This window comes from Ptychodera flava, chromosome 4, assembly GCF_041260155.1.
Source record: "Ptychodera flava strain L36383 chromosome 4, AS_Pfla_20210202, whole genome shotgun sequence".
Classification (NCBI taxonomy): domain Eukaryota; kingdom Metazoa; phylum Hemichordata; class Enteropneusta; family Ptychoderidae; genus Ptychodera; species Ptychodera flava.
Window position 1 is genome coordinate 3,355,263 of NC_091931.1, and position 16,607 is coordinate 3,371,869.

A 16,607-nucleotide genomic window follows, 5' to 3' on the forward strand; every position below is an offset into this window, starting at 1 on the left:
TTCGGGGTCTTGAAAATAATTTGTGACTGTATATCACGCCCTAGCTGAACTCAACTTTTTGTCTATATGAATAAACGGAGTCAAGTTATTCATACTCATTTCAGCGAACCCTTTCTCAATTGAAATTCCACCAGCAGTCGAAACAAAAGATATGTAAATGAACAAACAGGTGTCATATAGTACAACACGTCAACACACAGAGGTCAAAGTTGACTACTATTCCAAAACACGGCCGACACGGGGCTGACGTAATCTGCTATATGAAGCTATGTTTCCCGCACCATTCACTCAACACCAGCAAAGAATATCGCTTCCACTACTTTAGTACATAATATTTTGTCCACAATGAATTTGTAAAAGTAGAAATTATTCTGCATGTTTTCTTCGCTCGAATGATGCCCTCGGTCAAGTTTCTTACTCCGTTAATCTATGTGTTTATTTTTATTTATCGTGCATCGTATCTTACCCAAAAGTAAACAACACCGACTTATCGAAATTGCTGGTTGATGATAATTCGTAAGAAACAGGAGACTAAAGAGCTTTTCCGCAACATTATACAACATACATTCTAGTTATTCACTTTTATTACAAAGTACAGGTTCCCAAGTGATTTCTCGGCTGACATGCGCAAGTTTACTTTCTCCAATCTGACTGATGCCGTAAAAAGAGCGGACGAAAAATTATTGTCAAGTTATTCATTGATGTCACCTTATTTCAATAGCAAACGCAGCTTGTATGCTAACTTGGTTGTTATTACTTCCCTGTAGATATTAGAGATGTGCATACCATAAAGGCTTTGTCAGGTTACTGGTATGTGTGCAATCGGATATCTTTCTATTCTCGGTTGCTTCATTGAACACTGGAAGGAAAAATCGAAGACGCGGCAACATGATGAGGATAGGCCAGCCTCTTATCTGTTACTATGCCAACTATTTCTGTTTCTTTGTCAAGGTGAGTATTAGTTTCGCTAGCTGACTGTTGTCTCGTTCATAAACAAAACGGGAAAGGAAATTGTGGTTTCGATGTTTGTTATTGATGTCAATACACTGTGTGGTATTCCTGAACACAGACTGACGGCTTGACATGTTACTTGCAGCATTCCGATCCAATGGTAGGCAACTTAGATATATCATATCGTCTGCAAGAAGACACAATTAAAAGGAGGTAATTTGGTTATTATATGGAATTGACAACTTTGTTGCAAATGCAATTAAATTTTCGAACAGTGAAGTGTTGTTTTGTGCTAACTACAACATTCAGTATGATACGTGCTGCATTATGACAGCCACCATGCTGTGATGAATGTATGTAGGCAGAGACGAGGTCATTCGAGGGTCGACCAGTGACCATCAACGTAACGAGGACATTATGAATCAGAGGAATATTTAATGAACAATTGATAACATATGTGACAGAGACTAAAACCATGGAAATTTTATCTTCTCTTAACGATATCTGTAAAGTCGATGAGGAAGACATGTTATTTTCATTTATTGGTGTCGATTTGAGGTTGATTGAACAAGTAGGCATCAAAATCTCTGACATCGATCGATAGTAAATCCTGCCCCATTGCTGCCAATCATGTATTCAATAAATTGCTAGTGCAGTGCTTTAATATTTTCGAAACAGTTTACACAACTGCAAATGAATAAATAAATGAATAAATAGATAAAATATATCTCAATGGCGAGTAGATGTAATCCCAGCACAAGCCAATCTGTATTTCTTTATATTTCTATCGTGTAGAAGATAATGTTAATCTGTAAGTTTGTTACTCTTCTTGTTGACAGAGTTTGGCGATGAAGGTCTTGTCCAAGTTTTCATTACACATTTCCTGAGATATTGTGAAATAAATTTATCAAAACTTTAATCACTAAATTTGATATTGTCTGTACAGAAATGGTATCAGTACTCACATTATATGCTCCTAATAAGTTTTAGTACCGCTGAATTCTTTCACTTAATCATGTAAAAATTTAATTACCATTTCATTGAGTTTCGTGTTGTCAGTTTTTATGTACCGGTTTTTGATGCAGACAGTGTAAATTTCACAGTTTACATACTTATAGAAAACAAACAGATGAAAAATTATAAACCAGTTATGTTGCATAATTCCAGTCTTCGGAGCGGCTGATGCCATACAGGAAGTAAAAGTCTAAATGCCATTAAGCGAAAACAGGATTTTCCAAGGGTTGTTTTCACACGCTGTCTCGATTGTGATCACGTGATCAAATAGCTCTCTCGCTGTGATATCAAATTTAACCTCTGTCGACCTCATGCCAACGAGAAACGCGTGAAGAAAACGAAACGACCACCGTGGTCATGTCTGCATTCCTCTCTAGTATTTACTAATACACATTCTGCCTTTCTTGATAATCGCTCGTAACTATGGCAATGAGAAGATTAAATGTCGTCATTGGTCGTATGTGAAAGCAGATGTATTCAGTATCACAATAACCATTTTCGACGAGGTCAAAGGTCGTGGGAATTATGGCAAAAAGGGGCCAAGGGCCCATGATTCCTCAGAGTTCAATGAATTATATAAATCGATGCACAGTCCGCTGGCGAGACTGTGATAGACGTAATGAAATACGAGGTCATTGACACTGAGCGAGGTCATGAGAGGTCATGAGACGGACAACCCTCTGAGGCTCTCTACTAGGCCCTGTTGTGCTTGGGGAACGGAATTTCATACGCTGAACTCTGACATGCCAGTGTATATTACCAAGCTTTGAACTCTGACATGTCAGTGTATATTACCAATATTTCGTTTCCTGCTTTCGACATTTGTTTCGCTGATTATTTTGAAAAGGTTTAATTTTCAGAAATGAGCCTAAATCTCATCGTGTTTAATAACATTTAGTTTTGTTTCAACTCATGTTGTGCAAAGACAATAAATTATTATTACAATAATTATTGTATCTATAATGTGTTCAATTCCGAAGAGCAATCATAGGTAACTATGGGTGTATCTTCTAGCAGACTTGGGAGACTATGCCATGCCGACTTAACCTTGACGATACAGGGCAATGTCTATGGTAGGAAGTTGCCGCTTATGAGGAAATCGCGTCGGTCAATTATATCAAACGCGAATCTCTTCATACTTCTTTTCTATCCACACAGTCTTCCCAGGTGACATCAGTGCTCACTGGTAGAGACGACAGTGAGGTGCATGTGTACATAAGGGACTGGTCAGTTTCTTCGGCCTGGGGGGGGGGGGCCGGTGGATTATTTTTTGCCGACGTCAAAAAGTGGCTGACCCCCCCCTATTCCAAATTTTGAAAACAGGGTGACCCCCCCTATTCCAAATTTCTAAAACAGGGTGACCCCCCCCCCCGGGCGCGACAAAGGTAAAACAAAAGATGGACATAAAATATATATATATATATATATATATATATATATATATATATATATATATATATATATATATTATATTTTACATTTTACATATATTTATATTTTAAATAGTCATTCTATGTTTTAGTGAAATTGTTGACATGTCAGTTGTAAGATAGGAATTTCAAAGTGTCACAGTACATTTTGAATGAGCTGTATTTTGAATGAGCTGTGAATGTATTTCACACTTTCTCTGCTTAACCAGATGTCCTGAACTGTTGTACAGAAATGGATGTCAATCATTAATATCAAAGAGGAAAAAGCAGTGAATCAAAAACTTTGATGGGTGTTAAGACTTGCCAACCATCCAATTAAATCTACTGAGGAGCCATAGAGAGCTTTTTAGCCAAATCTGATGTGTACAGTGTCTGAGAGGACCTTTTCTTGTGTAACATTGAAACCATAAAAGCACAGCTAATAATGACAAAAACTGCCTTTTTTAACTGTTATTTTGTTCATAAAAAAGCATCTTTCTACAGAAAACCTATGAAACAAAGGAAAATAATTGCATCAATGAGAAGGAAAGATATCTTGTCATTTTTCTATCTCTAAAATAAGTCACTGTATCAAATATATATTGTGAAATATTTGTGCATGGTGTTGCTTTCTCATACTGAATTCTCACAGAGAGAACAGAAAAGTATCAGGAATTTGTCATCCTTTTCATATGAAATGCAGATTTCATAATGGTACACTTTCACTTAGCAAACATCAAGATATCTCTGAAAGTATGGCGCCCGAAGGGCGCGCCAAAAAATATGAAACATCCTGATATCTCTGATATATATGCCTTGTATATTAAAGTCATGCACCTGAAGGGCATGCTGAAAGATGTATGATATATTAAAGTAATGAGCTTGAAGAGCACGCTGAAAAATATTGAACATACAGATATCTCTGATGTATGTATGCTTGATATGTTAAAGTTGGGCGTGCTGAAAAATATGACTGATTATTAAAGTTACGCGCCCGAAGGGCGCGCCGAAAATACAACTGAATGATGAATTTTGTGGCTGACACTAGCATTTTAGGCAATGATGAGCCTGTGTCAAAATTCAAAAACACACTGACCCCCCCTATTGGGCATTTCAAAAACATGGTGACCCCCCTATCACCAAAGTCAAAAACAGGGTGACCCCCCCCCCCATAAATCCACCGCCCCCCCCCCCCAGGCTGAAGAAACTGACCAGTCCCTAACACAGACTAAAAGTTAGATCTTATCTTTTCAGGTTTTGGAATCAAAGGTGATTGCAACTTTGATGGATCTCTTACCGGTCAGTGGATGCTATTTGATAGTAAAAGTCAAATCGGAGGCGAGTATCAAATAACCAACAAAACTATTCATCCACCAAAGCATCTGTTGGCCAAACAAATTGTCGGCAATATTAGATGTGTCGCACGAGTTGACAACATCTATCTGTTAGCAAATGCAACTGTTAATTCATTTTCTCCATTCAGGTAAGACAAAGTCTCGTTCAGTTTGTCTTTTTTCATATTTGCACTGAGTGACTCATATTTACATATATTGCTCGAGCTCACTCCTATGTTAGTGCTCCTATATCCATCAAATTAACAAGTTTTGCAATACTGCACCGACATTCTTGAAAGGAATTACATCATTTTAATGACGGAACTCACAAGCATTGTGACATCCTCCCTGTAAGGAGGACAAACCAGAAACCAGAAAAGAATTATCGCGTGAAAAGATCGTTTGCTAACAACAACGTACAGTTATCAAAATATTATCTGAAATATTGTATCGTTCTATTATGGATACGGTGTACAATAAAATTTCACAGATCATCCCGCCGAAACCATCCTGCATGTCGCAACTGCAAAACAACGTGAGCATATTTCATCGCCCTTCACCAAGTAGTACAACGTACGCGACAGCTACAGCTGTAGCGCAAAACGATGCAACGGCGAAAACAAATGTTTGTTTTTATATTGTCACTTTCACAACGAGAAATCATGAATAAAGGTGAAAATATGAGACGAAAAGCACAACCAGTCAGTGACGGTTTCGCTTGCGTTGAGTCGAGTGCTTGTGGGGTGAATCATTGTTTTGAATATTAACATATGTCACTTCGAATTCTTGTCAAATCTCGATCAACATTAGATTGATCTAGGCTTGATTTAATTTTAAAATTGTGTCCATTCATCGAGCTGCACCATTATAATAAATGATTACTTTTGTCGTTGCAACTTCAGTGAAACCATAAACAACTACTTCTGTGGTGTATTCAATGTCCGAAGTAGAAACTACATCGAATGGATGCAATGTAAGTACACTACGTTCGAAACATCGGAAGTCAATTGTACCGCATTTTTTCTCGTTATTTCAAACTTTTGACAAATTTTCCTGAACAGGACACGAACATCTATTTTATCTAATATTGTTTATGAAACAGACAAATGTTGAGTAAAAGATTTTGCTATATTGGAGAATGCACACTTTCACCCACAGGAACTTGTTCAATTTCCTGAGGTTTTGCTATACTTCACCTTGAAACTATGCAGGTATTTGATATTTTGTCACTATTGATCTCAATCAGAATAACACTTTTTGTTTTATTGTCTCAGTTTATGCTACTGCTACACGACAAGGTGATTATGACGTCATCTCTTCTTGTCAAGTCGATGCGATTATCGAAGGTAACCTGCCAGACATGTCCAAATATGGCAGATGGACACCTTTGTATGGCAAGTACTGTCACCTGTGTAATTTTGTCAACCAGTTTAATCATTTGGAACTATGATCCTTGTACGAGTTGATTGGCATACCATTAAATCTTGACTTACCCTACAGTAATGGTGCGTTAAGTAGTTCCATTGACTTGTTGTATGCAGAAATACATGGAAATCATTATTGTAATATTATCTTCACAAGACACTACGTTCAAGAAATCACCGTATTCAAAACGTTGTGTCACCATATGCATGCTAGCTCTCAGGATAAGTTGGTAAAATTGTTTCTTTACATAGAAACATTAAGAAGAAATGCTGACTATGCAGTTTTTCTGAGTGCTATTGATAAATATACACTCTGGGTCGCCATAGCTTTGTCAGCATTCCATTTGCATCTCACTGCATCACAAAATCATTTGTATAGGAATATCTCACTGCATCACAAAATCATTTGTATAGGAATATCTCACTGCATCACAAAATCATTTGTATAGGAATATCTCACTGCATCACAAATCATTTGTATAGGAATATCTCACTGCATCACAAAATCATTTGTATAGGAATATCTCACTGCATCACAAAATCATATGCATAGGAATATCTCACTGCATCACTAAATCATTTGTATAGGAATATCTCACTGCATCACTAAATCATTTGTATAGGAATATCTCACTGCATCACTAAATCATTTGTATAGGAATATCTCACTGCATCACAAAATCATTTGTATAGGAATATCTCACTGCATCACAAAATCATTTGTATAGGAATATCTCACTGCATCACAAAATCATTTTTATAGGAATATCTCACTGCATCACAAAATCATTTGTATAGGAATATCTCACTGCATCACAAATCATTTGTATAGGAATATCTCACTGCATCACAAAATCATTTGTATAGGAATATCTCACTGCATCACAAAATCATTTGTATAGGAATATCTCACTGCATCACAAAATCATTTGTATAGGAATATCTCACTGCATCACAAAATCATTTGTATAGGAATATCTCACTGCATCACAAAATCATTTGTATAGGAATATCTCACTGCATCACAAAATCATTTGTATAGGAATATCTCACTGCATCACAAAATCATTTGTATAGGAATATCTCACTGCATCACAAAATCATTTGTATAGGAATATCTCACTGCATCACAAAATCATTTGTATAGGAATATCTCACTGCATCACAAAATCATTTGTATAGGAATATCTCACTGCATCACAAAATTATTTGTATAGGAATATCTCACTGCATCACAAAATCATTTGTATAGGAATATTTTGGAAACTTTTTAAATGACAATGCTCCATTCTTAATCAGCGCAGTACTTTTGGAGGGCTGAAATTTGTCAGAAAGCGATGTGAACTGTGTAAAAATCTTAGATTAAAGTGTATTTTTATGAAATGTATCTTAGATGAGGCCATTCCTTATTCTCTTTATATTTATTGTCTACTCATTTTTATCAGAGAGAGAGAGAGAGAGAGAGAGAGAGAGAGAGAGAGAGGGAGAGTCTTTTCATCAGTTTGTACACATTGTTATTGTTTCTACACAGCGAAGACACCTCAGCCTGTATTGTGTCCATTGAACAGTCTGTACCACTATGCTTACACACATACCCATATCAATGGTGTAGACGTTGGTCCTAGGCCACGACTTCAAGCATGTGCAGAACTGATCTCACAGCTGGATGCTGGCTGTAGTCGTGCTGATACATTCTTCTTTGATTACAGTAAATGTAGAAGACGACAGGGAAATTCGGGTGAGAGACTATGAAATAATCATTCTCGATTCCAAAGTCGCTCACAACAATCATGCTGTGTGCAAGTTATTACATTTGGACGTAAAATAAGTGAAGAATCATTTGATTTCGGGGAGGGGGATTTTGGACAGGAAAGAAAAATTGTCGGCAGATGAAGGAGAATCAAAATACTTTGATTCTGTAATGGTTTGAGCAAACTGTTCCAACAGATTTCCATGGCCTCTGCATACGAATAATTAATTTGCTGCAGGACTGATCATCGAAAAAAATTCGCTGTCATAGCAACATACATTCCTCCCATACCCAATGCCCCTTCCCCGAAATCAAATGGTTCGCCCCTAAGATGATACAGTAAGTAAAAATGTTTGCTTTTACACATTGAGCTAATTTAAACAATACGTATGCTTTAACAGTTCCCATTGAACAAAATGTAGTCAGGAATATAGGGTCAGGAGTCAGACCTCACCAGACTCAACCTGTCCGTAACTTAGCCAAGTCTAAATTGACCAAAGCTCCCTCAATATTAAACGATTTCTCTCAACGTTCATCAAAATACAGTTCATCATGATATCTTGTTGGGATTTTTCACATCGCATACCGTGTGGCCACAAGGTGGTTATTTTTCGGTGCTTTCAGACTTTACCAGGACATTCAGTTTATTATCAATGTATACAACTATAGGCATTCTAAGAATGGACACCGTGTATTCTATCTTCTTGGCATCTAAAAGCCTTGGAGGCTCTATAATTATTTCTTTTACAGAGGTATTTAGAGAATGAATCAAAGATAAAATGCTTGTTCAATTTTGCTACCCAATAACAACATTTACAACAACAAAAATGACATCATTAAACTCTTGCCCTTTCCACAACCTTGTTTGTTACACGAGGACTAGCGAAAATCGCAGACCGTAGCCAGAAAAAGGACAGCAATTTATGATATCACATTACCCCATATTTCCTTTTGGTCGCAGTTGTTTTGGGTTTGTTTTTTTGTGGGTTTTTTTTGCGGGGGTGGATGTGTTTCGCGGTTACTCTGTTGCACAGTGTTAAATGAAGCAAAACCAATTGTAGAAGATTTACTCTGTGAACGTTTTTTTCTCCCTGTCTGAAGATGAAGGAAGATTTTCGTGTCTTGCCAGTTGGAATGCAAGCTACACTTATCGCTTCAAGTTTTCGGACCAGGAATACCACACTGAAGAAAAAGGAAGCCAGTATTTGATACTGAGGAATGAAGACCAACATATACCTGACAACAGTACAAGGAAATATTTCTGTTTTGTGAGTAAATCACTGTGTACCGAAATCAACAGGAAACATAATTACTTTAGAAGGGAGAAAATATTTTTACAGCACACGAGTAGCATCAGCAAGAGGGGCGATGGATACGGAGGCGACACATAGTGCAGGAGGTAGAGGTAGAGGAATAGAGGGAGAGACCAGCGTACTAACAGAAGAGATGTATCTCAACAACGAGACATTTGTAAGACCCATTTGAGTAGACATTTCAGGTACTTCGCGAAAAATCTGATTGCAACATCAAAAGTACTAGTCCACTGGCAACTTGCAGACACAAACAATCAACAACAATCGTGTAGAATGGAAAAATAATTTGAGACAGTACATTGAGATATTAAAGTATGATTACTGTTTGCAAAATAAAGGAAAGCAAGCTTTTGTCGTTCTATTCGTTAATGGTAAGTAGGGTGAAATTTGTTTGAAACAATGAGCATACCCGAACAAACTCGATACTCTGAAATGCGATATTTGAATGCAATTCACTTTAGTATCGTATATCTGAACTTTGTCTTTAAATATGAACGTTTCAATTTTAATATACAGGTTTTGGAACATCGGTGGAAAACCTACGGTAACGAAAGTGACCCGGATTCGAAAAAAGAACGTTACACATATTTGTCCGGAGTACCAGTCATGTGTCCACCAGATATCAGACCAAAAGCCATATTTCCCAATTATTTCTCCGATGAAAACATAGGAGAGGCGTTACTGCTTCGAGAAGGTATTACTGTGACAGATAAAATATTGAACTATGTGAACGATTTTATCATCGGTAACTCACCACCAAGTAAATATATTCATAGTCAAGGAAGCTTTGACCAATTAAACGATTACACGGTAGAACCAGTAACAAAATGTCAATTTAAAAAAAGGCACACTTCACCATTCCAGGTTGTCCGAAACAAAAATCCAGTTAGATGGGTGTGTAGCCACGATACTGTTGTTTGCCTGAATATTAACGTCTTGAGTTATATTTCATGCCTTACATCAACAGCACTTTTCTATTTTGCGTCGATTATAATTTGCCCTCATGGACATAGAAAACTTGATTGCAAGTTTGCTTTGCTGTCCTATTCCTATATGACTTAATTTGCACATTGTATGTTGCTCTCATGAACAAGTAATAAAGCAGTCCATATTTTGGAACAACAGCAAGCAAAAACTATATACAATGTGAACTTATTGTAAATGAATAAATACAGGTAGGGGCCGATGGATCAGAACACGAAAATAAAAAATATCATGGGAAATAAATTGATCAGTTCATAATGAAGTATTGGGAAGAGACGTTACCATCGGGAATTGTACTCAGATATATTTGTAACCATCTCTTCTGTCTGCTTATCTTTCAGTCACTGACAGAGATTACAAATGCCAGACACCATCTGCGCTCTCCCATGCTTCCAGGGTTACCATCGCCATGACGATAATTGTACTTTCATCATTCATCAATTCTGTTGTTTCTTTCTGACAGATAGAATGTTACTTTAATCATTTCATATTTGAGGACAACAAACATGTTTTCGTTGACTAAACCTGAAACATTGCACAGACGTTTATGAACAGAGCAAGATATGTGATATTTGTGCAACCTAGGCTGATAGCTGAAAATGGTATGGAGGGTGGGGATTACAGGCTGGATGACTGAGGTAGTTCATGTCAAATGTGATTCAGAAATACCCATAAATTCATTTCTTTATGTACTAGATATGCTGCAACGGAAATACCCCGCCTTTGAACAGTACCGGTTGCAATGTGTGATAAATTATCATGTCGGAATGTAAAGTTCATTTATAGTACGCCCTCTGGTGGCAGAATAATAAGAGTTCAAGTTGGAATTCTCGGGAGCCTCAACTTTGCAAATGAAAAGTTGGTCATCAAAAGCTAACTTGTTTCAAATCAATAGAAAACTAAACATGTGGCAGAAAATAAAGATACAATATACGTAAACATCTACTGTTGTAGCAATAGTTGGTTTCATAATGTTCAGTCAATTTTACAGCAGCTACGTCCAACTGATAGTTGTGAAAAATAAAATGTGCAAATTTTAATTTAGAGATTTTAATTTGGTTGTTAATATTCAAATTTGATAAAAAATTTACCTTATTCATATTTCAAGCTTAAAGTGTCTGCTACAGTAGTTTAGCTGCAAACAGTTCGTACTCCTGGTTTTTCTATAAAATTAACATGACAAGTTTATATGCATGTGCCTACAGAACGAAAATGCTTTACATTAATTAGATAATCATTAAAACTTGTCATCATTCATTGCACTTTTGCTTTCATTAAATTTGTAGAAATTTATCATTCCTACACAGAATAAGTGTGATGGCTATTGAGAAGTTTGTCGTTTGTAAGGTTTCGTATCATTGTTTGATTATGACTTCTTGGTCTCACATGGAAAAGTTGACAGCAAGATTATTAGTGAGAAACAAAGAAACGTAGCCGAAGTGTGTATATATTGGAAGGCAGATTCATCTGAACATTGCATTATTACGATACATTACACCAGGAATTGCATTTGCAATTTAGAATTTGTCTTTAAAAAGACCAACAGAGCAAAACATGTCCACCATAGGTGTCGTAAAAACACACTGGCTAAACTCTAAATTGGCTGATTCATCCTATAATTTTGCTGTTTGTACATTTTCACTTACTTTCGAATTCTTTCTGGTTTTATTTTAATTCTGCATTTGTTATTTGTATCAGATGTTTACCTTTGTTGATGACTTTCATATTTCTAACTGAAAGCCTTGTATTGTATTGATGATTCACCTAGCACTGAGAAGTTGGAATAAAAATCATTTTTATGCAATTTATCACTAGTGAATTGCACAATGCTGTCTTGGAAGTACTAAGATTTAGATCTGCAAAACTCTTTCAAAGAAACCACCAGAGAGTGGCTTGTTGACAAACATTATGTACATTGTAACTTCATAGAGATGACATCAATAAAGTAAGATAAGAAGGCCCTGTTGAAGCAAATAAATGGAATTTTACAGAAACTTAAAATGATACATTCTTTAAAAGATAATTTCTGAGTAAATCATACACTGCACTTACAGTGTTTCACTGTACAGTGATAAATAGTTTAGTTTTACTAGGCCTGATTCATGTACAAGAAGCTTGACATTGTCAACATTTTAGACTTTCAACACAATGAACTACCTAAATTCATGGATTTTTTCCTCTATTTGTACATCTAAAGAACACCCATACCATTAGTATTATTTGTTTTGCAAAATAATAAAACCAAAACGTCTTTTAAAAATTCTGTACTTGTTTCTTCTAATGGACAAGCTTTCAAATTATGAAATACGACTGCTTTGTCAGTTTTAGTCCTATCAGAAAACGATTGAAACTACAAAACTTTTACAGAATTACATGCCACAAATTTTAATGCAATCCTTTTGAAATTTGGATAAGCTTGTTTAGGTAAAACAGCAGATCAAATAAAGCTATGCGTAAAGTGTACTGACATAGATAAATACACTTTTTATTAATAAGTATCATTATGTCATCCAATGGAGCTATTGTTAATAATAAATTAACATATTCTGGAATTATGTTATAGCATTTGATCACTTTTATTTTGAAAAAAATCTAAAATAGTATGAATGTCATTGAATTTTCATAGGAAAAACAACAAATTTGTAGACCTTGTATACCATGTATTGAAACACCAACTATTCACTTCCATTTTATCATTATAATTACCGTAAGTTGTATGCTGTAATTTTAACAACTGAATTACTGAGTCCAGGCTAGTGCTGAGTGTATATGATATCAACTGTTGACAAGCCAAATACTTGTTCTTATGGAGTAAACCAAGCAATTGTTGATACACAAAATTCAGGTAAATATCAACAAAAATTGCAGTTATACTGTCCTATCCACATCTTACCAATGAAAATATACATTTTGTTCAGGCTCTGTTCAACAAGGTGAACACATAGGCATTTATAATACATGGTTGTGAGTAGATTTCTGGAAGAACATGTAATTGTCCACAGAGATTAACCAGGAAGTGAATGATCAGTAGTTGTATTAAACTTGATATTCTTTCTCAATTTTTTTTTATTGCATATCATTTTCTAATGCATAAATATTTTAAAACCATGTGCTTAAAGCTTGTTAACACAGCCTGGGTATGAATGTGCAGCAGTGTTATTGTAATATTAATATTTCAATTTATGGCTGCACTGAAATGCAACTGCCAGCAATGAAAGTATATATATGAAAGCTGTATTGATAAGCTGAATTCTGAATATTTCAAGATATTAGGGTGAAGACCAAGACATTGGAGTTGATATGAAGAGCAAATAAACTGACAAAAGATATCAAAATTTTAGTTACATAGTATTGGCTTTATGAATGTTTGGCCAAATTATGCAGAGGATTTAAATACATGTATTTTCGATCACATAGAAGGGTAAAAGTTTTTGAGGGTATTGAGGGGCTGGGGGAAGTTAAATGTATTGAGATTTCAATCATGATTCCTCAAATCATACCCTCCTGCTCCCTCCAGCCAGTATTTGTCAATGCAGCCTCAAATCATACCCTCCTGCTCCCTCCAGCCAGTATTTGTCAATGCAGCCTCAAATCATACCCTCCTGCTCCCTCCAGCCAGTATTTGTCAATGCAGCCTCAAATCATACCCTCCTTCTCCCTCCAGCCAGATTTGTCAATGCAGCCTCAAATCATACCCTCCTGCTCCCTCCAGCCAGTATTTGTCAATGCAGCCTCAAATCATACCCTCCTGCTCCTTCCAGCCAGTATTTGTCACTGCAGCCTCAAATCATACCCTCCTGCTCCCTCCAGCCAGTATTTGTCACTGCAGCCTCAAATCATACCCTCCTGCTCCCTCCAGCCAGTATTTGTCAATGCAGCCTCAAATCATACCCTCCTGCTCCCTCCAGCCAGTATTTGTCAATGCAGCCTCAAATCATACCCTCCTGCTCCCTCCAGCCAGTATTTGTCAATGCAGCCTCAAATCATACCCTCCTGCTCCCTCCAGCTAGTATTTGTCAATGCAGCCTCAAATCATACCCTCCTGCTCCCTCCAGCCAGTATTTGTCAATGCAGTCTCAAATCATCAACACAGCCTGTGTATGCATAATGTAACATGCTTCTTTGGTAGCTAACTTAACTTTCATGTAGACTAGGGGAACTGGTCAGTTTCTTTGACCTAGGGGTGGATTATATTTTGCAGACATCAAAAAGTGGCTGACCCCTCACCCTCACTCCAACATGCCAGGAATTTTAACATGGGTTACAGTGTGAAAACAGCATTTTGAATGAGCTATGTATATATTTCACACTTTCCGTGTATAACCAGATGTCCAGAACTGATGTACATAAATTGATGTCAATCACTAATATCAGAGAGAGAGCAGCAGTAAATCAAAAACGTCACTGTGTAATTAGACTGTTATCAGCCATCATGTTAAGTGTCAATAACCAATGCTTTGCTCACTGTGTCTTTTTCATTATTTATGGGCAAAGCCTAATATTCAAGGGGCATTAGCTGCAGCTACTCACAATTTTCATGATTTTTCTTATTCCTATTAATTATCTTTATATTGTCCTTTTTCCAGATTTATAATAAGTCATGGTTACTTTACCTGCTTGGGATAGAGTAACCAGCATGTTTGAGATCTACTCTTTGATGGGCATATGCAATGAAAGACAGAACTCAACCTATTACCCTCTGGCATACATTCAATAAGGACTTATGCTTCACCATTGAGGTTTACATCAACTACAATGGTACATTTAATACTACACAAGGGTGTATCAATGTTATGAATCATCAATGACTAAATTATTATCAAATGAGTACCCTGGTTACATTCTACAGGTATCTTTTGAATCAAACAAGACAAGCATACATATACAGATACACTGTCACCAAGGTGAAGACAACACACGCAAAGTTAATATTTAGCTGTTTATTATTATTGTTATTCAAGTTGGTACATGATTAAAATACAAGCTACACTACTGAACTAAACACTAAAGTGTCATTCTGTATTTTCAGGGAATACACATTCATTATGCTGAAACATTAATTGCAGCATTAACTTTCACTGTTCACTTTTGTTTTCATTCACTATCCACACAAAACAAAGATGACACTTTGCTCTTTGTACTTATAAAAGACATGGTTTGGTCTACTCAGCTATTTACACATGGCAGTATTCTTTGCACATGTTTCCTCTACATCACAGAAAGAAACACACTATCATTGACGGGATATAACAGACTTTCTGATGCTACATTTCTCACTTGAAATTTTGGAAAAAGAAACATACTAATCTTGAAAGATGTAATACATGACAGTTGTGGTTTCAATTGATGAATGATTGCAACATGTCACCAAATCCTTTCAGTACAATGTAATTAAAATTTCTTCACAGCCAAGTTTCTTACAATACTGAACCTTCAGGGTTTTTCTGATTCAATACTAAACACAGACTAGCACAAGCAGAGAGTTTTTCAGATATTTTGACATAACATGAAATTGTCATCTCTTTTCACTTTGAAACACATTTACCACTATCTTAAGATATGCAAATTTTTAAGGTAAAAAGACCATATCTGCATTAACATGACAGTATCTGAAAAGCATTGTACTGGTATATCAATGGAGAATGATGGCAAATACTCTGCTTTGTGAATTATGTTTTGTAGATGTTGTTTGCCTTCATTCATACAGATCTAGACAACAAAAGATGGTGAAATTTATTTCCTCCTTAAAATGCCCTCTAAAAAGTAGACTTTTAATTCTCGATACCTTAAAGCTCCATAAGCTGTATCGTTTGGTTATTTTTTAGAACTTATGTTTTGTGGTTTCCCTACACTTTCTGCATGGAATCCCTAAAGTGTAATTTAATGCCAAGTATTTAGCAGATCCACACAACCTATATGAGTATAATCTACATTGTTATTGTTGAAAATTGTATTAAAGTCCGGACTAGAATTCATTTGTAAACAATAAACAGTGATCACTACACACATACAAGCTGTGTTGACAAAAAGAATACTGGAAATTTCAGCATAAAAAACGGATTAGGGTCAGAAATGGTAGTTGATATACAGAAGCAGAATACTGAAAAACTTGCCACAAGTTACAGCTTATGTCCCTTTAAGTATGATTTTGCCATCTTAGGGAGTTGTAAAAGTCTTAGGCAGTCGACCATAAATTATTGTTCATATGGCAGATTTGTATAGGTAAAACACCCAAGATTACACCAATGAAAATTACATACAGGAATTTAATGCCAGAAATGTCTAAAAAGATGACACGATGAATGAGTTGAGTTAGTTTCATCAACAAACAGGATGTTTTGCCATGACAGCCATGTGTTTTAAAATACTTACGAGATCACTATCTCAAACTCTTGCTGTGGTGAGAAGCCAACTTTTTACCCACAATG

General features: G+C 36.1%; 1 protein-coding gene across 1 annotated transcript; it reads left to right on the plus strand.

Moving 5' to 3' along the window:
* The first annotated feature begins 750 nt into the window (after positions 1-750).
* Positions 751-11,987, plus strand: LOC139130696 (uncharacterized). Its single transcript, XM_070696446.1, has 8 exons — positions 751-951; positions 4,629-4,857; positions 5,611-5,681; positions 5,983-6,102; positions 7,664-7,870; positions 8,984-9,150; positions 9,712-9,889; positions 10,521-11,987. The coding sequence occupies exons 1-8, from the start codon at positions 813-815 to the stop codon at positions 10,637-10,639; spliced, it is 1,230 nt and encodes a 409-aa protein (XP_070552547.1). The 5' UTR covers positions 751-812; the 3' UTR covers positions 10,640-11,987.
* The last annotated feature ends 4,620 nt before the right edge of the window (positions 11,988-16,607 follow it).